Source organism: Pelodiscus sinensis, chromosome 32 (genome assembly GCF_049634645.1).
Source record: "Pelodiscus sinensis isolate JC-2024 chromosome 32, ASM4963464v1, whole genome shotgun sequence".
NCBI classification, from domain to species: Eukaryota; Metazoa; Chordata; order Testudines; family Trionychidae; genus Pelodiscus; species Pelodiscus sinensis.
The window spans coordinates 11215065-11241465 of record NC_134742.1 but is presented as its reverse complement, the minus strand read 5'-3'; the positions used below and the strand labels follow the sequence as shown (position 1 = coordinate 11241465).

The following is a 26401-nucleotide window of genomic DNA, read 5'->3' as shown; positions in this document are numbered from 1 at the left end:
AAGGGACACATGGGGAAGGGGTGGCAGAGTGGGGGTGCAGGGATACATGGGGAAGGGGAGAAGGGACACATGGGGAAGGGGTGGCAGAGTTGGGGGGCAGGGATACATGGGGAAGGGGAGAAGGGACACATGGGGAAGGGGTGGCAGAGTTGGGATGCAGGGATACATGGGGAAGGGGAGAAGGGACACATGGGGAAGGGGCGGCAGAGTTGGGGTGCTGGGATACAGGGGGATGGGGGAGAAGGGACACATGGGGAAGGGGTGGCAGAGTTGGGGTGCAGGGATACGTGGGGAAGGGGGAGAAGGGACACATGGGGAAGGGGTGGCAGAGTGGGGGTGCAGGGATACATGGGGAAGGGGAGAAGGGACACATGGGGAAGGGGTGGCAGAGTGGGGGTGCAGGGATACATGGGGAAGGGGAGAAGGGACACATGGGGAAGGGGTGGCAGAGTGGGGGTGCAGGGATACACGGGGAAGGGGAGAAGGGACACATGGGGAAGGGGTGGCAGAGTTGGGGTGCAGGGATACATGGGGAAGGGGAGTAGGGACACATGGGGAAGGGGTGGCAGAGTTGGGGTGCAGGGATACAGGGGGATGGAGGAGAAGGGACACATGGGGAAGGGGTGGCAGAGTTGGGGTGCAGGGATACATGGGGAAGGGGAGAAGGGACACATGGGGAAGGGGTGGCAGAGTTGGGGTGCAGGGATACATGGGGAAGGGGAGAAGGGACACATGGGGAAGGGGTGGCAGAGTTGGGGTGCAGGGATACATGGGGAAGGGGAGTAGGGACACATGGGGAAGGGGTGGCAGAGTTGGGGTGCAGGGATACAGGGGGATGGAGGAGAAGGGACACATGGGGAAGGGGTGGCAGAGTGGGGGTGCAGGGATACATGGGGAAGGGGAGAAGGGACACATGGGGAAGGGGTGGCAGAGTTGGGGTGCAGGGATACATAGGGATGGGGGAGAAAGGACACATGGAGGAAGGGATGGTGGAGTGGGGGGTGCAGGGATACATAGGGATGGGGGAGAAGGACTCATTGAGATGCGAGGGGGTTTAGGGCCACTTGGGGACAGGCACAGATGTGCCTGAATGAATGGGAGAGGCTAGGGGGCAGCCAGGATCTGTCTGGGGTGGGTTCCCTAACAATCCCTCGGTGCCCGTCTCCCACAAACCCGTTCCTTACTTCTCCCACCCACACCCAACCACCCTCCAGGTCCACACCCACGACCCTTCCCGCTCCCTCTGACCTCCATGAACCCTGACTCCCCCAAGCCAGTGCCCAGCTTCCAAGGGGCGCAGGAAACGTGTTCCTCTAGTGTCGTTGAAACGAACCATCGCTCCAAGTTCTGTATTCGTAAGCCTTGCGGGGAATCGGTTTGTCCTGAATCTTTTTCGGTGTCTCTGTTGCTACACTCGTACTTGCCGACAGGTATTTTGAAATGAATTAACCTAGTAATCGAACGGGCTGTGGTTACGTGGTGTTATTTTGACGCATAAAATAGGCAGAATTTTAAAACATCGTGCACTGAATTTTTAGGCTTTTAAGGGGAGAATACCTAAATACCCGACATGTTGTAAGGGCCTTCGGATGAGCACTGACTTAGAGGGGAGATCACCTCCCCAGACCCTTGAACCTAGTGCCTTCTAGCACCACGCTGGGACTTTTGGGTCCACGGAAATGTTCCCTCTACGTTTTTCCATCTATATGTGGAATTGTTATGCTGCGGGTTCCCCCGCAGGCTCACAGCCCTGTCTTCATTGGGGTTACCCGCCAACGGGTGCTCCCCCTTTCCCCGAACCCAGTGCTCCCCCTTTCCTAGATCCCTTGGTCTCACAGTTTCCCAGTGATCCCCGTGAGTCTGCCTCAGTTCAGCGGGACTCGCTTGGCCCAAGGAGGGGGACTCGGGCCTGCCCCCGCTCTGGGTCCCGGCTTAGGACCCTAAAGGTGGCGAAGTGGATTCGCTGTCTGGTTGGTGGGGAGTTTCCCCGTAACTCACCAACCCTCGGGGGTGGGGGTTGCTTCTTCTCCCGTCTCCATCCTGGGCCACTTCCTCCTTCCCTCTGCGGTCGTAGGCTCGGTGTGTGATCCGCATGGGGTCCTCAGCGGTTCTCTCCCCAGGCCTCCCTCTCCAGCAGGGCTGGAGTGCCATTTAAATTGCCGCCGAACGCAACCACGCTCGGCCCCCCACCTCCTGCGGCCCGTCCCCGGGGCTCACAAATGACGTCAGCTGATGTCTTCCCCTTGCTGGCTTCCGCCTGGCCCCTGACGGCCCCGGAGCAGGCTGGACAAGATCACCAGTGAGCAGCATGGGGGTCCGGGCACTCGACCATTTCCAGGCTCAGCGTCTCCCCCTCCGGGCTCCTCGCAGCACGCTCGCCTCTGAACGCTTCCTCCAGTGGCCACGAAGTGCGGGGTGTCGGGAGCTCTGCCTGATTGGAGCCCGGTGCCCCGTCACAGGAATACATTTTATTACGTGCGCCAAGGTACGGGCCGATGTGCACCACCCATAGAAACACACGCTGCCAGCTGGGAGTCATCTGTGGGCGTTCTGCTGGGTAGCACCTGACTCTCTCCTGGGTGGCTGCAGAAGTGCCAAGCTTACAGGGATCACAGGTCCATGGAGACTTTGAAGAGTTAAGACCCTTAGCTGACCACCCCCATGGCTTTTGCACAGCATTTCTTACAGCCCCACTGAGGTTGGGGGAGGGGATCAGCGCCAACTGTCATGGGACAGCGCCCCATTCCCATAGCACCTGCAGACTTTTGGAGGTTTTCTTTTGCTGCAGCTCTCCTATCTCGTGAGACCCGCTCCAGGCGAGATCCTGCTTCTGACAACATGTGGTTGGGTGCTGATCCTTACTGACAGCCCCGGGGAAGTTTGCTCCTCTTGGCGTTCGGCTGTAACTCTCCCAACTGAGGCCAACTACCACCCACTTGACCTAAGGCTGGCAACTAGAAATAACAAAATCTTTGCTCCAGGGGCCTTAGAGCAATCTCAAATCCACCCCCCAAGAGCAATGAACATTCCCAGAGCTGTCTTGACACAACCACGTGTTCTCCGAGCCAGGATCTTGCCTGGAGTGGCTCTCACCAGCCAGCGGCTTCCGGCATTGGCAGGATGTCTGATGGAGGCCTCAGAAAGTCAGAAGATGCTACCGGGAGCTGGGTAGGGAGGTCTCACTCAACAGTCACTGCTAATCCTGGTATCCCCTTGCTGAAAGGAGGGGGGGAGCAGCTGTGATGAAGGGAAGGTCAGTGAACAGTCTTCCTATGCCCGACCCCCCCCCCCCCCGCAGTCTAGCTGTACCCTCTCTCTCTCTCTCTCTCTCTCTCTCTCTCTTTTCTCTCTGGCTTTGTCTTCACAGCGAGTTCATCCAGCAGAAAATATGCTAATCATGGACTCATTAGCATAAGCTGCAACATCATTAGCATATTTTTCTGCCCTTTCTTTTTGTGCAAGGGGTTTTTGCGCAAACAGAAACAGTGTGGATGTGGGGGGTTTTTTGCACAAAACCCCCGTTTTGTACAAGATCCTTATGCCTCTCTGGGACACGCATAAGGATCCTGTGCAAAATGGGGTTTTTACGCCAAAAAAAAAAAAAAATCCACACGGCTTGTTTTTGTGCAAAAACTCCTTAATCATAGAATCATAGAACACTAGGACTGGAAGGGACCTTGAGAGGTCATCGAGTCCAGTCCCCTGCCCTCATGGCAGGACCCAGTACTGTCTAGACCACAGGTTCCCAAACTTTTTGACATGGGGACCAGTAAATCTAATCATGAGCTTTTGGAGGACCGATAACAGTCATTTGCATATTTGCATATTCATTAAGCAACTGATGAATATTCAACTAAGTTGTTTCTGGTCCTCCCAAAGCCCCCAGTGCCAGTGTTAGCAAAGCTTTTGATACAGTCACCCACAATATTCTTGCCAGCAAGTTAAGGGAATATGGATTGGATAAATGGACCGTAAGATGGATAGAAAGCCGGCTAGATGAGGGTTTCCCAAACTTTAGTTGGAACCCGGGGTTTTTTTCAGTACTGTTTTTTGCAGCCCCAAAATATAAACATATATAAAAAAGAATTAAAAATGAATAAATTTTCAAGCTTGGGGGACCCAGCGCCTCATGGGCACTCCAGGAAGCAGGAACAGGAGCAAACTGGGGGTAGGGTATCTCCTTGCGCAAAAACAGCTTGACTAAATCATGCGAATGAAGTGTGGCAAAATGCTAATCCACACTTTATCTGCATAGGCTCTGCCAGCAAAGCCGGCTGTGTGGACGTAACCTCTCAGTCTCTCTGTGGTGGTCAATGAATTTTGGAGAGTTTCGACTGTTGTTTGGGTCCATCTGAACCCCTTCTGGGGCTAAGACGAGGTACAAGAACTCTGTGGAGGTCTGATCAAATGCACACGTCTGTAGCTTGTTGGAAAAGCCAAGCTGCCGTAACTATTCCAGACAGGAGCAGGGTAGCTAGAGAAACTCATTGTCTGCCTAGGTAGCCTACTACATACTGGTCCAATATGGGAGTACAGCTATGAAATGGTAGAAAGTGGCTGTGGCATGGGTCAACCAAAAGGGCATGACGAAATATTCCTATTGGCCACCGCAGATTTGATAGGCAGTCTGCCATTGTACTCTTCCCTGATTTGCACAAAACTTTATGCCCCGCAAAGGCAGCCTGTTGTGCCATCCAGTCCCTCAGGAATCAAGAGCGGAAGGTGTCATTTCTTAGACTCAGTGCACAGTAATGAATGCCGAGACGGAGACTGTCTCCTATCGTTTTGATCAAAGGTATCCTGGTGCCTGACAGAGAAATTGTCTGGTGGTCTAGGTCAGCATTTCTCAACCAGTAGTATGAGTAACTCGAGAGAAGTCCGGGGGGGATGGGGTACGTCAACACAGCTGAAATTCGGCAAAAACTGAATGTTTGTTTTAAGTTTTACAGCGCTTTATGATGTTTGTTCTTCTTACACCTCAAAATGTCATCGCCCTCCCGGCTATGATTAAGTTGTTTAAACAAATGTGTTACAATGGCAGAAAAAAAATGTGTGTCTGAAAACTATAGGTACTCGGAGTACTTATTTTTTTTCAAAGGGGTACTTTATAAAAAAGTTTGAGAAACACTGGTCCAGGATTTCCGGCCGATGCTTCCAGAGAATTGCGAGTGAGGGTTCTGACATGAGGTCGGGAAGGAATTTTCCTCCAGGGTAGATTGGCAGAGACCCTGGAGGTTTTTCGCCTTCCTCTGTAGCATGGGGTACAGATCACAGCTAGAGGATTCTCTGCATCTTGGGGTCTTCAAAGTATTTGAAGGCTTTAGTATCTGAGATATAGGGGAGAGAATTATTCTGGGAGGGGTGGGTGAGATTCTGTGGCCTGCACTGTGCAGGGGGTCAGACTAGATGATCATAATGGTCCCTTCTGACCCTAAGGTCTATGAGTCTATGAGTCTATGTCATCCATTCTTCCCAAGGATTTTTTTCCCCACTCAGCTGTGGTTCTGACAGTCACGGTCCCCGTGAGAAGCTAGATTGGCAGCATTCTTCTTTTTTCAAGTGGGTTGTGTCTACACTGGGCCACTTATTCCGGAAAAGCAGCCGCTTTTCTGGAATAAGCTGTGAGCTGTCTACACTGGCCGCTTGAATTTCCGGAAAAGCACTGACGATCTACTGTAAGAAATCAGCTACTTTTCCGGAAAAACTATGCTGCTCCCGCTCAGGCAAAAGTCCTTTTTCTGGAAAACTGTTCCGGAAAAGGGCCAGTGTAGACAGCCCAGTACTCTTTTCCACAAAAAAGCCCCGATCGCGAAAATGACGATCGGGGCTTTTTTCCGGAAAAGCGCGTCTAGATTGGCCACGGACGCTTTTCTGGAAAAAGGGCTTTTCCGGAAAAGCATCCTGCCAATGTAGACGCGCTTTTTCCAGAAATACTTATAACGGAAAACTGTTCCGTTTTAAGCATTTCCGGAAAAAGGTGCCAGTGTAGACGTAACCCTGGAGTTTAGCTGCACCTTTATGGAAATTCTGACTATGTAGCTGCTGCCAGATGAGCCTGGGACAAGATCCCCTGGATTCCCAGTTGTGCTGTCTGTGCATTTCTGAAGGAAAACAAACTTCTTGCACCTGCCCTGAAGTGAGCTCATTCATGGAAGGCCAACTATGAGATACCGAGGATGAGGGGAAAGTGCAGTGCAGGAATCACACCTAATTGCAATGTTTTCTCTGTGCCACTCAATCACGGGTTTCAGAGGAGCTGGTCTCGCTATTGCTGAGCAAGACGATAAGGGGAAGAGTGACTAGCTCTTTTTCACACAGCGCACAGTCAACCTGTGGAACTCTTTGCCGGAGGAGGTTGTGAAGTCTAGGACTCTAACAGGGTTTAAAAGAGAACTAGATACATTCATGGAGGTTAAGTCCATTAATGGCTATTAGCTAGTATGGATAAGGAATGGTGTCCCAACCTCTGTTTGTCAGAGGGTAGAGATGGATGGCAGGAGAGAATCGCTTGATCATTACCTGTTCAATTCACTCCCTGTGGGGCACCTGGCATTGGCCACTGTCGGTAGACAGGACACTGGGCTGGATGGACCTTTGGTCTGACCCAGTGTGGCCGTTGTTATGTTCTTATGGGCAGAGTGGCCTTGGGTGGATCTGCAAGACCCCGGCTGCCTCGGCACTTATGAAGGAGGTAATTGTCCTTGGGACAACGAGGGGTAAGAGGGCGGGATCCTGCAGGGGTGCCCCACGAATGTGTAACTGGACCTTCCTGTGCTAATGGGAGCTCCCTGCTCAGTCCCTGCTCCCTTAATGGGAGTGTTCCCATTAAGAGCAAAGCAAGAGGCCAGCTCTTTCGTGTTGTGCCTTGGAGTCCAGCGCTGGGATTGCAGGCTCTGTGGGTCAGGATCGAGGCCTGCCAGAAGCCCAGGGTGGTGAGGAGACAGCTGGGGGCTGTGTCTTAGGAGTGATGATGTGTCAGGTGATTCCCCTCCCGCCCCCAGCGGTTAATTTAATTCGTTCCCATCCTGCTTGTTCTCTTGCTGATCCGAACAAGCGACCGGGCCTTTTTCCTGTACAATCCCCCTCTGGGAACTAGCAGCCCACGGCAGGGGGCGGGGGGGGGGGGGGAGGCGGGGAAGAGGGGGGCGTTCCTAGGCCTCCCAGCCGGATCTGCTGACTCCGGAGTACGATTTCAGCTATTTTGCTGCATGAGGGAATTTTCTCTCCCCAGCCTGGAATCAGCCAGTGAACTGAAGAAGCCCAGCATGGCCCGGGCTCTGCTTCCCACCGCCGCTGCCCGGCTGCGCCTTGTGCTGGGGAGTGAAGTCTTGTGGAGAGGTGGCAAGGTCTGTCTCATGCCTCCACTCAGTGATAGCTTTGGCTGGCTGGGCCCAGGACCAGCCAGTGGATTCTGCTGTGGTGTGTAGCCTTCAGGGCTTTGCTGGTTGCAAGGGAGGCGCGGGAGGGGGCCGTGTAAAGACAGGTTAAGTCCACCTTTCTCCCTCCTGGACTATCTCAACTTCCTGCCACCATGTCTTTGACTCCAGAGAGAGCTCTGTTAGCTGGCTGCAATAGTAGGGCTGTTATCTGAGGGGGTGGGGCAGCTGCTAGAGGACTCTGGGTGGGTGTGCATTGCCCATTCCACTTGCTAACCGGGAATTACACTGAGCCCATGCAGCTTTCCTTGCCTCCTCCCCCATCGCTGCACTACCTCACAGGGCTTGAGTAGGAGGAGAAGTCTATAAAATCATGCCTGGTGTGGAAAAAATGAATAAGAAAAAGTCATTTACTTATTCCCGCAATATAAGAACTAAGGGTCACCAAATTAAATAAAGAGGCATCAAGTTTAAAACAAACAAAAGGAAGTTTTTCTTCACTCAGCGCACAACCTGTGGAACTCCTTGCCAGAGGATGTGGTGAAGACCAGGACTTTAACAAGGTTCAGAAAAGAGCTAGATAGATTCATGGAGGTTAGGGCCAACAATGGCTATTGGCCAGGATGGGTAGGAACGGTGTCTCTAGCTTCTGTTTGTCTGGAAATGGATGATAGAGGAGGGATCATGTGAGGATGACCTGTTGTGATCCCTTCCTCTGGGTCATCTTATTGGCCACTGTCGGCAGACAGGATCCTGGGCTAGATGGACTTTTGGTCTGATCCAGTCTGGTCGTTCTTCTGTTTTTATTTCACTCTAACCCTGAACTTACCAGGTCCAGCCACCCTGCCACTTAACCCTAAAACCTCTCCAGAATTGGAACATCTCAGCTCCAATTCCCAATTCTAAGACCATGACTATAAACTTGATCCTCCAAACCAACTCCTACCACTGTGTGCCCACCATGTCCATCCTTGCCTACCCAGACTGTCAATTCATCACACCCCACCCGCTGAACCCCGTTCACCTTATTATGTTGGAGAAATAACAGCAAAGGCACCAGGTAATGGTGAGAGAAGTGGTGGCTGGATCCTCCTTCCGATGAGATCTGAGTGGATATGTGTGACGACGCGTCGGGATTTTCCCATCTCCTGCACCCCGAAATGGCATGAACAGACTTCACCAGCCAGTAGAATGGAGGTTGTTTATTGTTCCTCCAGCACAGCGCAGCACAGATGTAATCTGGTTACAGGAACTGGGGCTAAGAGGCCTCAGTGCCCCCCTTGAGATAGGGGAGTCCCAGCCCCCCTCTCCAGCTCCTTCTTCCCTGCCTTCCAGCCAAGAACTAACTTCCCCTCTTCCAGCCCTGCCCACAGCCAGGGCAGCATTCCACCTCCAGCCAAGAACTAACTTCCCCTCTTCCAGCCCTGCCCACAGCCAGGGCAGCATTCCACCTCCCTTTGTTTCTCCCTATGGGGGGCTGCAGGTCAGACAGGTTTTTGAGTCACCTTTGCATAATGAGGTTTTCCCTGCTGGGTCTTGCTCCAGACAGCAGAGGTCACCACAGCCCAGCAAGTACCCCCACTACGTCACAATATGACACAACAGCGCCATGGGGGGTGCTGCAAGTTCTAACTGAGGGAGTTCCCTGTTGTGGGCGGGATCTGATCTTTATCTGTCCTTTCAGTGCAATTGCCCACATTTACTGGCCTCCTGTCTCTTTAGAAAGTGTCTGAACCTCTCTTCTTGCCCCACCCCCAATGAACCTGGCTCTGAGGAAGTCCCAGCTCTCTGTGTGTGATGCTGAGATGTGCTGACCTCAGCCTTCCAAATGGCTTCAGGAAGCTGGTGTTGGCTGCCCAGCCCCTGCCGGAGTGGGGTGGAATTGAGCCCACCACTCGCTGCTCCATAGGTGGATGACCTATCCCCAAGTTCACTGGAGATCCTACCCCACCTTCCTACCTTCCGCTGGTCCCTTATCCTGACTTCCTAATAGGGGAGCCCGCTCCATGCCTGGGGCAGCCTGTGTTGGCTTTCCAGCCGCTCCCAGGGTTGGTGGGGCTCAAACTCATCACCCTGAGTTCTCTCAGCTAATGCCATATCCCCCTAGTCCACTCAAGAACCCATGTCCCATCCCTACCTTCAGAGTGTCCCTCATCCTAAGTTGGCTGTCTGGATTCAGCGCCGAGCAGTGCTGGGTCAATGTGCTGACTTGGTGTTTAGTTTGTGGGTTTTTTTTGTTTATTTACTAGGTAACCTGCTTTGATCTGTTTGCTATCTCCTATAATCACTTAAAATCGACCTTCTGTGGTGAGTTAATAACCTCGCTTTTCTTTTGCCTAAACCAGTGGGTGGGAAACATAACCCAGGGGCCAAAGGCTGTTGCATGTCCCTCTCCCCATTGAAGGAGGGAGAGAATTTTGTGAGCGTACACTCAGCAGGGCTCTGCGCAGCGCAAGACGGTAGAATGTGGGGTTTACCCTCCAGAAGGGGTGCTTGCTGGGGAATTAGAAGTTGCCCACACTGGTGCCTTCCTATGCAAGGGCTGACTAGAAAGCCTTTATACAACTGTAGCTTAGTGTGCTGCTACCGTGTCATGATCACTGGTGAAAATGGAGGTTGACAGACTGTTACAGCGATACTGTGTGAGAGGGAGCCCAGGCTGGTGTGTTGAGGGGCTCAGTGGTACCCCAGTTCCTGGTAGCACCTCGGGGAGAACCCATCACATCAAGTATGGAAGAGAGTGAATCGCCCATTGGTTTTACGTGCCCCAATATACTGCTGTTGTGACTAGTCATACTGGCAGGGTTTGGAGAGAGTGAATAGTTCGTGAGAATTGGTGACCCAGGAGAGGTTGCTGGGCTGACTCACTAGAAGTCACATGCTTTGTTTAGTGGGCTAGAAAAGATTAGGCGAAAGAATGTGCTTTGGAGCATCTACATTCTCCACAAAGGGAGGGTCCCCTGAAGTTTAGCTGCTGATTCCTCGTTACCATTTCTTAATTCTAGGTAGCCAGAAAGTCTCAGCTTGACAAAGCCCTGGCTGGGTTGATTTAGTGCAGGCCCGTCAAACTGGCGTTTGGAGGGCCGCATGTGGCCCGATGGAATTTTTTTGTGGCCCCCAGAACATTTTTATAAAAGAATGAAGTGCGGCCCGCTGGCCACTCAGAGCACGTGGCCAAGTGCCTGCTTGCAGCCAGCTGGGAGCTCTGCACTGGACTCTTCAGCGGGTGCTCACAGCTGGCCGCTGTGCTCACACCCCAGCACCTCAGGTAGCAACGTCGACTCTGGGACCCAGGTATTAGGTTCGAAGGGGGCTGGGAGACCCTGGCTCTAGGGGTGGGGGGAAGCATTAGGTTGGGGGGGGCTGGCTCTGTGGGAGGAGGGAGGCATTAGGTTGGGGAGGCTGAGAGTGCCTGGCTCTGGGGCAGGGGAGAGGCATTAGGTTGGGGGCGCCTGGCTCTGAGGGAGTGAAGGGGGATTGGGCTAGAACGGGGGTATGGGAGTGCCGGGCTCTGGGGGAGAGGAGGAGGTTATTTTCTTAATATTTTGTTTTGTATTTATTTATTCCCAAATAAAATCACAAAATGTATATTCATTTTATATCAATAAATGTCAATTTTTTGCAATCGCATGAATAATAATATCTTTATGCAAAATCTCGCACTTACAAAGTATCTGAAATTTTCACAGAAGCCTGTTCTATTTGATTTACCGTGGTCTATACTTGTTTTTATTTCAACAAAACAAGTTATGAAACATATACAAAATGTAAAAGTACCGTACATTTATATTTACATTAAAAATGATGTGAAATTATGTTTTAAAATTTATTTAATATGAGCAAATAACAATTTTACACATCAAATGATTGTTATATTATAAAATATACCTTAAAACATATTCTATAATAATAAATAACTATGACTTTCCTTTGGTGAAAGAAAGTACATTTTCTTTGGTGGTTTCTGCCTTCTGCCCCTCCCCCTTTTTTTTTGCTTGACAAACCATCTGGGAATCCTAGATGTCCCTGAAAACTATCAGTTTTCGTTTGAAGGTGCGTTTGCTTAACAGCTACTAAGTTGAGTGGTTTTAGATGAAAGTAAGCCTGCTTGTGCCAGGAATCTATCAAACAGAGGAGCCACGTCCCCCCTGGTTTATTCCCGACTCTGCCTGGAGAAAAACAGTTCCGTTCCCGTGCCTTTGGGTTCCGAGAAACCCCGAGTAACAAGCCTAGCCCCCCTCCCCCCTGCAAGTAGGGAGGTCCCCCTATCCCACACTCCACCGGTCCTGGAGCAAGTAGGCTGAGAGCTGATTGGATCACAGAGTTCACCGTCCCCAGAGGAGCCATTTCAAATGTGCAGGACTAGTTTGTGGGGGTGCTGTGTGCATCATGGGAGCTCTCCATGGTCCTGTACCATTTAGCCTTTCTCCTTCCCATGAAAGGGTGGCGAATTGTTGTTTGCACTGGCAGCTGGGTGGGCAAACATCCTGCCTCTGTGGCTTCTATTCTCCCATTGCCTGAGAGCAGAGTTCTCTCTATTTTTTCAGTTCCATGTGATGAATGATTTTTGTTATATGGAAGGGGTGTTTAAAACATCACACATGGCAGGGCTGGGCTGGGCTGGGTTGGGGCCAGGGCAGAGGTGTTATGGCAGGTCCGGGGCTTGGGAAGAGGCATCTTTTTCCTCATCCACAGTGGTGAGTGCCTCTGTGGTGCTTAATAGGCAGCTGTGTGGCTGCAGGGCCATGCACCATAGAGGGGATGTAGCCTGCAAGTGCCATCAATAAAACACCCAACTTTCTGAGACCCCATAGTGCAAACGGCTCTTCCTCCCTGTCCACCAAGTATTCTTGGGAGAGGAGGCACTTTAGTGGGTTAGAGCCGGAGGCTTGGAGCCAGGACTCTGAGATTCGTTCTCAGTATTGGGAGGGGAGTGGGTTGTATTAGGTTAAACCAGAGGAGGGTGGGGTGGCTGGGAGTCGGGACTCCGGAGTTCCAGGTCTGGATCTGGGTGCAGCATAATCTCTGGGCTTCCTCATTTTCTTCTTCAACCTCCTGAGCTGCATTGATTCCCTACATCATATTTATTCACCATTATCTCAACACTTGACACCCAGCCCCCAACACACACACACACACACACACACACACACACACACACACACACACACACACACACACACACACATATCTCACCCCCTTTTCCTCTTCTCAGGGGCAGCTCACCAGCCTCATCAAAACCAGGGCTCTGACGCCAGACTCAATACGCTTTAGTGCACTGGGCGTGGAGGAATTGCTGAGGTAGGGCCAGTCCATGGGTTCCCAGCAGGTTAATTAGCAGGATCCCCATGGAGGACTCGGCAGGCGCTAACAGGAATTGGATCTTTTTGCGTGCAGGGAGGCTTCCCCCCAGCAAGATGTTATCAGATTTGCCCAATACTCTGGGGTATGCTCATTTATTAGGGTTCCTCTTATGGGACTGGGGGAAGGTTAATCATTCTATCAGGCTGTGTCTAGACTGGCCAGTTTTTCTGGAAAATCAGCCGCTTTTCCGGAAAAACTTGCCAGCTGTCTACACCGGCCGCTTGAATTTCTGCAAAAGCACTGACTTCCTACTGTAAGAAATCAGTGCTTCTTGCGGAAATACTGTGCTGCTCCCGTTCGGGCAAAAGTCCCTTTTGCACAAAGCTTTTGCGCAAAAGGGCCAGTGTGGACAGCTGAGATTTGTTTTCTGCAAAAAAGCCCCGATCGCGAAAATGGCGATTGGGGCTTTTTTGCGGAAAAGCGCGTCTAGATTGGCTACGGATGCTTTTCTGCAAAAAGTACTTTTGCGAAAAAGCATCTGTGCCAATCTAGATGCTCTGTTCCGAAAATGCTTTTAATGGAAAACTTTTCCGTTAAAAGCATTTCCGGAAAATCATGCCAATCTAGACGCAGCCTCAGTGTGCTGTTGGTGCTTACTTGTGCTCTCATATGGAGCTGAATTCTCCCTGCTGCCAATTCCCTCTCCCACTGGAGCTCTCCTGCAGGAACTAGGTTCCTCAGGATGGGGTTTTTCCCACCTTGGCAACACACACAGACACTCACACCCACTAACAGAGCACGTCTGAGAGGACTGGGTACTCAGCACTCACAAGCTGACCCCTCATATGTCCCTGGACTCAGCAGGCTGGGTTCACAGCAATGCCACACTGCACCCTCATGTGCCTTTGGACTCCGTGGGCTGGATTAAACAGCACTTTAAGCTGCCATCCTCATATGCCCCCAAGTTCAGCACCCCCTATCCCCACTTTCACACCACAGTCATTCACTGGTAAACCACACGATGAGCAAACCCCACAGGATTTTGAGCACTACAGGGATCTTTAGCTTGGGGACGAGAAGCGTTGTGGCAGAGCGAATGGGGAAGCGAAAACAACACCCCTTAAGGAAGAGTGAGTGAAAGAGAAAGAAAGAGAGAGAAGCAACCAGCTTAACAATGAAAGTGATTCATATACAGTGAGCCAGCCAGACACACAAAACAGTTACAATATTAAATCTAAATCGAAACGGATTACAAATGTTAGGGCTAGCTAACCATATAACAGTTTACACAGGGAAGAGTCAGGAGGCTATGCTTAGAGAGAGGTGGGGGAGGGGGACAGGAAGAGAGAGAGAGAGAGAGAGAGAGAGACCTCACCACTCCATGGAACTTGCACTGATCAGGATTCCCAGATGTTGATGGGAACTGGGGGTCCAGAGGGCAGGAGACAAGCAGAGCCGAGCCCCCAGCACGATGAGACAGGAGATAAAGATGTCTCAATGGAACTGATGCAGTTTAACTCCAGGGGTATGGCTAGACTACATGCCTCTGGCGACAGAGGCATGTAGATTATGCTACCTGGCATAGGAAAATGAAGCAGCAATTTAAATAATCACCGCTTCATTTGAATTTAAATGGCTACCGTGCTCATGCCTCGTGGGATGCGGTTTACCGGGGTGGTCGACAAATGCCTTTGATGTCGACTGTGGAGCGTCCAGACTACCGCGCTGTGCCGACAAACAGCTGATCGGCTCAGCACAGCAGTCATTTTAATTTAAATTGCCACTTCACTTTCCTATGCCAGGTAGCCTAATCTACATGACTCTGTCGCCAGATGATTTCGACAGTACTGGGTCCTGCCATAAGGGCAAGGAACTGGATTCGATGACCTCTCGAGGTCCCTTCCAGTCCTAGTATTCTATCATATGATATCTATGATCACCCTGGTTATGGGTAATGTTCCTTGAACGAGCCCACAATGCAACTAGGCAGTTTCAGTATTTTGGATGTCAATAGGATTATTACTAGAATTGGTCTGATAATGACTGTCGGGGTAAACTGAGGTAGTTCATGGTATTCTGCTAAGAACTCTCATCTAAATCCTAAATTATGAGGCCAGGCTTGAGAACAAACAGAGCAGGCAGTTAACTTAACTCTGGTTGCCCTGGCAACCACATTCAAAAAGGGCCTTATCAAAGTGGCTGGTACTGAAACAAACCGTGTGGAAGTTTTTCTCTCATTATCTTCTTTATTCCTAGAAAACAAGCCTGAATCTCAAGGACTGGGCCAATGCAAGGCAGTAATCACTCTGCAAGAGACGCATTATATTTCCAGCCGACAAAGTTGCCATCACATGTCTTTTGTTTATGTTGGCTTATTTAGCTTGTTAGGAATAACTACCTGTACTAATGATAATATGTTTAATTGGCAATGGGCGGAGATACTGTGTAACCTTCGTAGTTTATTGGCTAATGTGCTCCTTATGTCTCCGCTGCTAGACCTATCAAATCACTTCCACTCCGCCCATCTACTGCCTATATAACCTAAGGTATGTTTTGATTTAACTAGTGCTCTCCAGGTTAACCCCTGGGTGGTACTCCACCAGCGCTGGTGTACAATAAATCCTCCGCTTGTTTTCTCTGCATCCAGAGTGTGTGGAATTATTCCCTACACTGACTAATTTGGGTGTGAGCAGGCCTGGGTTCATTAGCATCTGGAGCAGAGATTTCTCATCAGGCAGTGCTTCTCTGCTTCCAGTATCCCATAGTTCAGTGCGGTTCCTGCTTTGGAAGAGCTGGTCTCCATTCTGTATGCTAATGAGATGTCCCTCTGCTCTATCTTCAATGCAGATGAGGCTGGGGTGTTTCCTTAATTAGTTTAGGTGTGTCTTCTCTGGCTTTTTCCTTGCTTTGTCTGATTCTAGCAGAGGCCTAGGTGAAGGGGGGGATGGTTTTCCATGAGTGACACTTCCTGGCTCCCCAAGAGCACAGGGCTGGTAGGTAATACAGAAAGTGGAATGGCTGAACTTTTCATTCACTGCACCCTGGGCTGGGCAAGTCCAGAGTCTGCTCCTGCAGGACACACAGAGAGTGGGGTTAACAGCAGGAGGGGTGGGGCAGGAGGGGGAAGTGAGCTCAGACTAGGCTTGCAAACAGAGGGGAGACCTGCCGGGCTCAGTCTTTGCAGATAGAGCACTAGAGGGCGCTGTACTGAAGAGTGTGGTGAGGAGGCTTAGGAGAGGGTGGTCCCCAGAAGTCAGGCTTAGGAGAGGGTGGTCCCCGGAAGTCAGGGTGCCCCCTGTGTTCTAGCAGTAGGGGGCGCTGTGCTGCTGAAGTTCCCGTGTTCCTGACATCTGTAACCCCCAGGGCCCAACGAGCAAGGTTCTGTTCTACTTCCCATAAGAGCCCCCCCCCCTTCGGCACACAGGATCCCAGTGACTACTGGGCAGCCATACCTCACCCCAGAGCCAGCTGCATGTCACCCCTTCCTCTGCTCCTTTCTCTTCTGTGACATGACAGGCTGCACACCCTCATCTCCAATCCAGCCCCAAGGTTGGGGGATAGGTTGGCTTAAAGGGATTGGAGAGACATGGGACCCATAGGGCTGCTGCCCTTTCATCCCGCTACAGCTCACCTGCAACGCTTGGTTTGTCTGAGAGCAGCACGGCCAAGAACACACAGCGCGAGGTGTGCGGTGCTGTCTCTGCTTCGGGGCGGCCGGAGGCCGATGCGCTCAAAGTTCTGCTTTGTAGGGTCGTCGCTGGGCCACTGCTTTGTGCCGCCTTCCCCTGTGATGGGTTTCCTGCACGGAAAATGAACACACCCCACTGCCACCGAGGAGGGCTGGTAGGGACGGGAACGTCTCACATCGCAGAGGCAGGGGTGACTGTGAGCCGGCTTGGAAATGGCTACCATCCTGTATGGTGATAGGAGTTGGGAGTCCAAGGTCGGTCACCGGAGCTCAGGGGGGAATGATCATGCTCAGAAAGCTTAGGTTGGACAATGGAGCTGGAGGGTGTGGGGGGAGGTGTGATTGGGGTTGGGAGCCCAAGGCCGGCCACGGGAGCGAGAGGGGCATGATTGGAGTCAGGAGGCCAAAGTCAGCCACCGGAGCCTGGCACGGCTGATTGAGGTCCGGAGGCTGAGGTTGGCCACCGTAGCCTGGGGGGGCGTGATTGGGGTCAGGAGGCTGAGGTTGGCCACCGTAGCCTGGGGGGGGCGTGATTGGGGTCAGGAGGCTGAGGTTGGACACCGTAGCCTGGGGGGGGGCGTGATTGGGGTCCGGAGGCTGAGGTTGGCCACCGTAGCCTGGGGGGGCGTGATTGGGGTCAGGAGGCCACGGTCAGCCCAGGAGCCAAAGGGAACATGATTGGGGTCAGGAAGCTGAAGACAGCCACTGCAGTTCGGGGGGGGCCGTGATCAAGGTCAGGAGGCCGAGGACAGAGGGGTAAAGGGGGCATGATCAGGGTCTGGAATCCGAGGTTGGCCGCCAGAGCCTGGAGGGGCATTATTGGGGTCAGGAGGCCGAGGTCGGATGCTGAAACACAGGGGTGGAGGTGACTGGGGTCAGGGGGCCGAGGTGGGCCCCTGGAATCCAAAACAAATGTGATCAGGTTTGGGAGGCCGAATTCCACTGCAGGAACGTGGGGGGTGGGGAGGAGGGTGCGATTCGGGTTAAGAAGAGGCCGTGGTCGGCTATGGGAGAACAAGGGGTGTGACTGGGATCAGGAGGCACCGAGATTGACTGCCATATCCTGAGCCGAGGTTGACCACGGGAGCCGGGGGAAACACGATTGGGGTCAGGCGGGAGAGATCGGACACTGCAGCCCAGGAGGGCATGGTCAATTCAGGAGGCAGAGTTTGGCCACTGGAGCCTAGTGGAGCATGATAGGGGTTGGGAGTCCAAGGTCGGCCGCTGGAGCTCGGGGAGGAATGAGCATGCTTGGGAGGCCGAAGTTTGACACTGCAGCCTGGAAGTGAGGTGGGGGTGCGTGTGATAGGGGTCAGGAGGCCAGGTTGACTGCCGGAGTCTGGGGACATGGTCGGGTTCGGGAATGTGTCAGGGGGCCGAGGTCAGCTTCCAGAATCCGGGGAGTTGTGATAGAGGTCGGGTGGCTGAGGTCGGCTGCCAGAGCTCAGGCAGGGCTGTGATCAGGTTTGGGTGGCCATGGTCGGCCACAGGAGTCCAGGGGTATGTGATCGGGGTCAGGAGACCAAGGTCGGAAGCGGGAGCCATGGGCGGAGCGTGATCGGGTTTGGAACACCGAGGTCAGCCGCCACAGCCCAGGCGAACTTGATTGGGGTTAGGAGGATGGCTGCTGGAGCCAGGGAGGCGGGATCATGCTTGGGAAGCCGAGGTTGGATGCTGGAGTACGGCGGGAGGTGTGATCGGGGTCGGGAGCCCAAGTTTGGCCACCAGAGCCCAGGAGGGTGAAATCGGGATCAGGGGGCCCCTGGAATGTGGAGAGGTGTGATCAGGGTTGAGGGACCGAGGTCAGCCACCGGAGCCCGGTCCAATGCCAATATACATCCCCCCCCCGGCTTTTCTAGTCCGGGGAAGTCAACCAGCCTCACACACCAGGGCTCGGTCTGCACTTTGAACATGCTTTAATGCACCGGGCCGGGAGGAAATGCAGAGGGAGAGTCGATCCGTGGGCGTCCAACCCCTTCGTGGGCAGGATTCTCGTTAACGACTCGGACGGCGCTAACAGGAACTGGAGGCTCTTGCCTGCAGGGCGGGTCCCACCAGCCGAGGACTGGAATTGCTCCGATCTTCAGGCCCGGCCCCCTGTGCTGGGCAGCTCCGGAGTTTACTCCTGCGGGACACACAGCGAGCGGGGTTAACGGCAGCGGGGGGAGCTCAGACTAGGCAGGGTTTGGTCTGTTTGCAAATGGATGGGGAGACCTGCAGGAAAAGCCAGGGCTGCAGGACTCCGTATGGGGTGCTCAGCCCTTACAGGCAGGGCTCATCCCTGCACGCCAGGGGGCGCTGTGCTGCAGAAAGCAGCATGGGGGAGGGGCTCAGCAAGGTGCTGTTCCCCCAGTCAATTCTCCCCCCCCAGGCAATGCTGTATTTGAACAGCAGGGGGCGCTGTGCTGCACGAGTTCCAGAGGCTCCCAGCATCTGTGAAGCCCAGGGCCCAAAGTGCAAAGTTCTGTTCTGCCTCCCCTACGAGCCCCCAGCACACGGGATACGCAGCGGCTATTGGATTCCCTCTCAGTCCCTGTGTGGGTTCCCCTGAACCGTTACACAGCAGCCGCGCCTCTCCCCAGAGCCAGCTGTGTTTCTTTCTCTCGCTGCCTCCTTTCTCTTCCCCCCCTGTTCCAGCCTCGCTCCTGGGGAGCCCCTGTCACCCTGCGCTGGTGACTCTCCATCAGAGGCAGCAGGGTACGGTGCTAGGGAAGAGCTGGTCCATAAGGGAAGCCAGTTTAAAAAACAGCTCCCTTTGTGGACCAGCTTCCTACCACCCCACGGTGCTGTCTCAGAGGCTGTATCACGGGGCAACAGCAGCCCCTGTCCGGGTTGGATGGTCTGAGCTCCCGGACCCAGCACAAGCCAGAACTGAGCAGCTAAAAAATTACTGGCGGGAAGTATGGGGGGAGAAATGCCGGTAGTTCCGTGGTCACCAACCAGTAGATCGCAAGCTACCGGTAGATCTCAGGGGCTCTAAGAGCAGCTCTTGAGTCCTCTCTGAACTGCGCACCTGCACAGTGCATTTACATTAGATTTCCTCATGTAATGTAGGCGGGGCTTCAAGGAAGGGGCGGGGCAGTAGATCTTCGCCTGTTCTGAGACTTAAAAAGTGATCTTGGGTGTAAAAAGGTTGGAGACCACTGTAGTCTATAGCATTGACCTATATGCTTTTGCTAATCAGTTAATTGACTACACCAGGGCTATTCAACTTTGGAAGCCTCGGAGGCCACAACGATACTCATAGCGCATGCCGAGGACCGCAACTTAAGTGTGGTTGCATAGACATGCAAATCTATGCAAAAGCTTCTTTCACACTGATGGGCATGAATACAAAGATTAAGGCAAGACGACACAATACGCAGGCCCCATTTCAGTCAGTTCTGCTGTCGTGAATCACATGCAACATTGACCCGATTGTCACCCATATGACAGCACTGTTAAAGAGCACTGACAGTCCAGGAATGTGATGACCAAAACGCATCTCAACAGAAGGCCGTTATAATGGCGACTTTTTGGTTTCGGCTCCCGGCCACGTGTTGAGCCCCACGTGAACCCAAACTGCACCGTGGGCTGTAACCAAACGGGCTGCGGGCTGTATGTGGTCACCTGTTGAGTAGCCCTGGACGACGCTGTTACATCCCCATACCACACTAGGGCTGTGTCCAGACTCAGGGTTTTTTTCGGGAAAAGTAGCCTTTTCCCGAAAAAAACTTCCCCTGCGTCCAGACTCAAGCCGCGTTCTTTCGAAATTAATTCGAAAGAACGCGGCTTTTCTTTCGATGGCGGTAAACCTCAATTTACGAGGAAGAACGCCTTCTTTCGAAAGTTCCTCTTTCGAAAGAAGGCGTTCTTCAATGTAAATAGGGCTTCTTCGAAAGAGAGCATCCAGACTCACTGGATGCTTTCTTTCGAAAAAGCAAGCCGCTTTTTCGAAAGTTCAACGTGCAGTCTAGATGCTCTCTTTCGAAAGAGGCTCTTTCGAAAGATGCTTTCGAAAGAGCCTCTTTCGGAAGAGGCTTGCAGTCTAGACATAGCCTAGGCGTGTGGGCTACATCTCCACAGTGCCAGCTTTCGAAATAAATCGCTATCCCAACACGTCCATTACGCCGCGTGGAACGAGGTTTACAGGGACGTCAGAAGAGCCAGCCCGGTCTATTTCGAAATCACAGGTGCGCTTAGAAGACGCGGAATAGAACCCTGCTGTGTAGACGTAGCCTAGAAGGCTCCATGGAGACGGGAAAGTGACCTGGGGTCCTTCCCCTCAGTGGGGCGCCAACGCTAGGAGTGGGCTGAGGAGCAGGCTCACAGGGCTGGAGAGCACCAGGCCTTTCCTTTCGAGGGCTGCTAGCCTCTCACCCCACTGACGCTCACCTGTGAGGCTTGGCTTCTTGCCAGCAGCGAGGCCAAGGCGCTGCAGCGCTGGGCGAGGGGCATCTCCTCAATCCGGGAGGACCACAGTCTGATGTGGAAAACGTTTTGCTTTATGGGGTCGTAGCGGGGCCACACCTCTCCCCTGCTCTCTTCCTCTTGGAACGCCCTGGTGAGGAATTCCACACAACACAGAGGTTAATAGCCGGGCTTGGAAAGGATGAGAACCTGCTCCTGCAGCCTAGCTTGACGAGGCCCCGAGGAACCCGCTTGCAAAGTTTTCCAAAATGGCTGCCAACCCCTGTTCTTCCCAATGAAAGTGAAGCCAGAGGCCACTTGCTAGAAAACGTGTTTCCTTGAAGAAAAGTGGGTGTTTGGGGGAGCAGCCTGATGGAAGAAGCAGGGAATTCTCCCTAACCTACAACCCGCGGGGACTCGGATTTGAGTTTTCTGATGGCAATTTGGCTCTGGGAGAGGGGCTTCAACCGACAAGATGAGCTATTTTCCAAACACGCCCGTCCTTTGCCGCAGCATTGGGGCAGCTCTTCCTGCAAGTCGTGATCGCCTGACTAAAAGGTGCCCGCGGCTCTCCTGGACTGGCTCTAGGGACAAGAGGATTCTGGGGGATTTCCTCACCCGCTCCTGGCAAACTCTGCGTTGTACTCGATCACCTTGCGGATGAACAATTCCTCCGCGTCTGTGTGTGTGCGGTTGGCGCCTTCCAGGAGCCCCAGTGTACCAAACTGGTAGGGCAACTCAGAGCCATGCGGCACCCCGGCCCACTCGGGCATAGGAAAGAAGCTGGGGCGCTGGTCAAAGCAGTAGACGTACACAGGGCTGCCGGCCTCCACCTCCCGCCGGGCCATCTCGGCCACCGGGCACACGATGAAGTAGTCGCCCAGGATTTGTTCCATGGCCCATCGGTACCGGGCCTCACCCTGACTCGCCCCCTCTTGGCTGTACCGCTGTGCCACAGCCTGGACGGCCTCTTCCGGCGCCCCGGGCACCACCAGTCTCACCACCTGCAGCAGCTGCTCCAGGCCGACGTTGCTGGCGTTGTCCAGGTTGAGATCGGGGAAGTCCAAAAGGAGTACGGAGGAGCCTTCATTGGGGGTGAAGCCGGTGGCGATGGGCATTCGCTGGCTCCGTTTTGCCAGGAGGAGCCGGGGGGGGTGTATCCAGGAGGAAATCCCCATCGGGTGTTGGCACGAAGTGCATCCCCGCCAGATCGTTGTGGTTGGCGACCGCCTGTTGGTGTTTGACGAACTCCCCGGCTTCCTTCCCCTGCAGGCAGCCCACCAGGGCTGTATCATCGCTTGTGGCACAGCCCATCAGCTGGCCCAGCCTCCGGCCTCTCTCCTGGGCCTCCTGGAGTGAGGTCCAAGAGCCTGGAGAGATGGGGGAACCGCTCTGCAGCACAGCGCGGGTGAAGAGAAACCGGCTCCCCGGGGACAGAAGATGGAAGCCGACCGACGCCCCTCCAGAGCCCTGGCCGGAAAGCATCAAATGGGCCGGGTCCCCCCCAAAGGCAGCCGCATTGTCCCGCACCCAGCGCAGAGCCAGGCGCTGGTCCCACAGGCCGGCGTTGCCCGGGGCGGCGGGGGGCAGAGCCAGGAAGCCCAGCGCCCCCAGCCGGTAGTTCATGGAAACCACAATCATTTTCCCATAGGCGGCTAGGAAGCGCCCGTCGTGGATTTTGAGGGAAGCTGCGCCTAAGTAGAACACCCCGGGGTGGATCCAGACGAGGATGGGGGCAGGCGTGGGGGGCCGCGGGTGGGGCACCCAGACATTAAGGAAGAGACAATCTTCGGACTGTGGCATTTTGGGTGTGAGTAATTTGCCATCGGGGTAATCAGTAAGCGGAGGCTGGGGGCAGGCGTGGCCGAAGCTGGTGGCCTCCAGGACCTCGCTCCAGGGCTGGTGGGGAAGCGGTTTCTGGAAGCGCAAGGGCCCCAGAGGGGGCTGGGCATAGGGGACCCCCAGGAAGGCCGTCACTGAGCTGGAGCCGACTGGGAGACGCTTGCCCCGGATGGGGCCGCTGGTGGTGAGCACCACGGTGCCTTCCTCATCGGAGCTGAAGCAAGGGTCCGGCCGGGAGAGGAGGAAGAGGAAGGGAAACAGAGGGAGGAGTCCCAGCATCGCGGCAGCTGGAAGGGAAACCGCCCAGAACATGTTAGGGTGCATCTACACTGCACCCATAGCTCGAAAGGGAAGATGGGTTTTTTTTCCTCTAGGGGGCACTGGCTCCTATCTAGAACCAGGCTGGGTCTGGACCAGTGGTCCCCAACCTTTAGAGGCTGCGGGGCGCCAGGGGGCGTGGCCGTTCGCTTGCCGGGCGCCAGAGGGCGGGGACACATGCACCGCGCCCTCCCCCCCCAAGCCCGCGGGCACCGTGTTGGCGATCACTGGTCTAGACTACACAGTTCTTCCGGAAAAAGATATGCAAATTTCGAATTGCAATTTGCGTATTTTTTTCCGCATTGTTTTTTGGAAGTCTCCAGTGGGCCAAATGTGGAGGAAAAAAGCCATCTTTCGGAACATCCCTTCTTCCTCTTAAAACGAGGTTTACAGGGATGCAGAAAAAATGCATCTTCACTTCTGAAAAAAATTTCGGAAGAGCAGACACGTTCCTGGGATGCGGCAGAGTTTGGCGGGATACCAGAGGTATCCCGGAAAAACTCTGAGGTCTGGTCATACGCCCAGACACTTTAATATGCACAACAGAAGGGAGTTCTCTAAATCAACCTAGAACCTCATTAGCTAATAGAATGCCCTGGCCTTTTCAGTTCGTGCTCCAACTCCATGCTGAGTTTCCAGCCATCAACCATCAGAACATAAGAATGGCCACACTGGGTCAAACCCAAGGTCCATCTAGCCCAGTATCCCGTCTGGTGACAGTGGCCAATGCCATGTGCCCCAGAGGGAGTGAACAGAACAGGAAATCATCATAGGTAATTTTTTATATGGGTCCCAATTCCTGCTGTTGTTCTATTTACTCCCTTAGCCCCTCTGACTCTAGGGTAGGAGAGCTTAGGAGGCTGCACTCGTGGGTTTTTTCCCCTGCTCCCAGAGCGGGGTGTGTGGAAAGGGTACGAGATAGGTAATTATTTAGATGGGTCCCAATTCCTCCTGTTTTTCCAGTTATTCCCTTAGCCCCTCTGGACTTATCTCGGAAACGATAGAGCTCCGGGAAATACAGACTCACCTGCCTTTCTCCTCGGCGCCATCTGCAGTTCAGCACGATGGCGAATGGGGGGTGCTGGAGCCAACACGGCACCTCCAATGCTGAGAACAACAGCCCAGGAGCTACCACCGGGATTTATTAATCCTCCAATCTGTGTGCTCATTAGGCTGTGCACACACAGGGGGAGGGACGTTGGGGTGGGACAGTGGTGGAGGAGTCATGGGGTTTGGAAAGAGACACCCACGTGGGTAAATAGTATTTTGAGTTCTAGGAAGAGAATCTTTGTGATTAATGTGACACAGCCTCCTCTGGGTACCTGGGGCAGTAAAAAAAAAAAAAAATTACTGGGCAACACCACCACCTATTTTAGGGTATAAAATAAAAAAGCAATAATTTACTAGTTTAAGTATTAAATGTATTAATGTATTTTAGAACGATGATTCATTGTGCTCTGCCAGGCACCCTTTCTGAGAACAGGAAGGAACAGGCTAAATGCACCATCCGTCAAGGTGCACCAGCCAAAATTTTTGCGTTTAAAGCTGAAGGAATCCTTATGGGTTTGATTTTACATTTCAAAATTTGCACTGTAAAATCAGTAAAACGGGAGGATGATTGTTTTCTTTACATTGTCATTTAATGTGCTGGTATAACAATTTACCTTGTGTCTGGATCACACAAAAAGAAATCAATCCTGTTTTTGTGTGTGAATCAAGAAAAGAATGTGTAATAAAAAATAAGGGGAAAGACCTTCACCACATCAAATGTTCTAAAAAAAGAGCCAAAAACACATATAAAGGCACCAAAAAATTGCTGTATGCCCCTATCAAAACGTGAATAAAAAGCAAATTAACAACTCTAAAAAATATGATAAGCACTTACTGATCAATTAAAACAAAACAGCTGTAACATAAAAAAATTAAACCACGCACTTATCAAATGGCAATTAATAACAGCATAATGGGGTAGAATTTACTAATCCCAATAAAAATCAGCAGTCCTGTTGCACCTTAAGCTACATCCACACTGCAGTGTTATTTCTTTTGAGTTCGCCTGTTATTTTGTAATATAATGGACTCGCTATTCTGATATCCTTGTAAACCTCATTCCGCAAGGGGTAAGGGACGTTTTGGAAGAGTGGTTTATTTTGAAATAAGTGCTCTGTAGACAGCACCAAATTTCAAAATAAGCTACTTTGAAATTAATTTGAAATAAGCTACACAAATTGCGTAGTTTATTTCAAATTAAGAATGCAGTGTAGATGTATGGAGACTTTTATATATATATATATATATATATATATATATATATATATATATATATATATATATATATATAAATGATAAACTTAAAAAACAACAAAAAATCCGGTAGCACTTTAAAGACTAACAAAACATGTAGACTAACAAAGACTAACAAAACCCCACTTGGGTTTTAGCCTCTGTCGACAAAGAGCGTCTAGACTACATCCGGTTCTGTTGACAAAGCAAAGCGCTTTGTCGACATGAGAGTATAGATGCAAAGGACAGTGTAGATGCAATAACGCTTTCTGTCGACAGAACTCTGACAACAAAAGACGTTATTCCTTGTAGAATGAGGTTTACCGCTGTCGACAAAACTGCCGAGTTCTGTTGACGTTATGTCGATAGAACTCCGTGGTAGTGTAGATGCAGGTATAGTTTTGTCTACAAAAGTCCACTTTTGTCAACAAAACCCTGTAGTCTAGACACAAGGTGCCACAGGACAACTCATTGTTTTTTTAAAGTTAGAGACTAACATGGCTCTCCCTCTGAGACTTTTAAGACCAATAAAATAACTATTATAAAAAGGGGCTGATTTCCGTAATTTTGGGATCCCATTTTGCAAACCTGGAGTATTGGTCCAAACTCAGTCTACTTGGCCAATAAGTTAATAAAAAGAGCAAACTGGTCATTGTAGCAATTTTGGTAGAATTGGTGTATGTGTGTGTATGTATGAGTGTGTGTCTATGAAAGCATATGCTGGCTGCTTTACTGTTGTATTCTTAATAAAGGCAGGGTATTTCCTTTTCCCCTAAAAAAAAAAAGAATCCGTGTGCTTCTTAGAAGCATAACAGTTTTGGTGGGGAATCAGGGATCCTGTGTTCATAGAAAAGAGAAGTGGAATGTAGAGGATGGGGCTGAATGGAATAACTGGAGATGGTATTTACCCTGGTGACCAGGGTCCATACCCTTTGATAAGAGAAGGAGCAAGGGGATTTTAATAGGGAGGCAAGGCCGTGAGCTGGTTATTGCGAATGTGAAGTCCAGCATTCACTGCCTCCTAGATCCCCTCTGCAAGGAGTGCTCCTGGGGGGTCAATGCGCCACTGTCACACGCAGAATTCATGTGCCACGCAGACATTTTTCCCCAACGGAAACTGCATTTCTGTGTGGGCAGGCGGGTCAGTGGTGACCGTGCCTATGATTGAGCTCCCACCTGGCTCCCTGTAGCATGGCACACA

General features: G+C 52.2%; 1 protein-coding gene across 1 annotated transcript; it reads right to left on the bottom strand.

Annotated features, from left to right (window-relative positions):
• Nucleotides 1-18242: 18242 nt before the first annotated feature.
• LOC102453489 (acetylcholinesterase-like) lies at nucleotides 18243-24146 on the bottom strand. Its single transcript, XM_075913973.1, is given in 5 exon segments — nucleotides 18243-18493; nucleotides 20743-20908; nucleotides 21376-21911; nucleotides 21913-22886; nucleotides 23945-24146. Coding segments are annotated over 5 exon segments (1824 nt in total). The 5' UTR covers nucleotides 24087-24146; the 3' UTR covers nucleotides 18243-18487.
• Between the last annotated feature and the right edge of the window lie 2255 nt (nucleotides 24147-26401).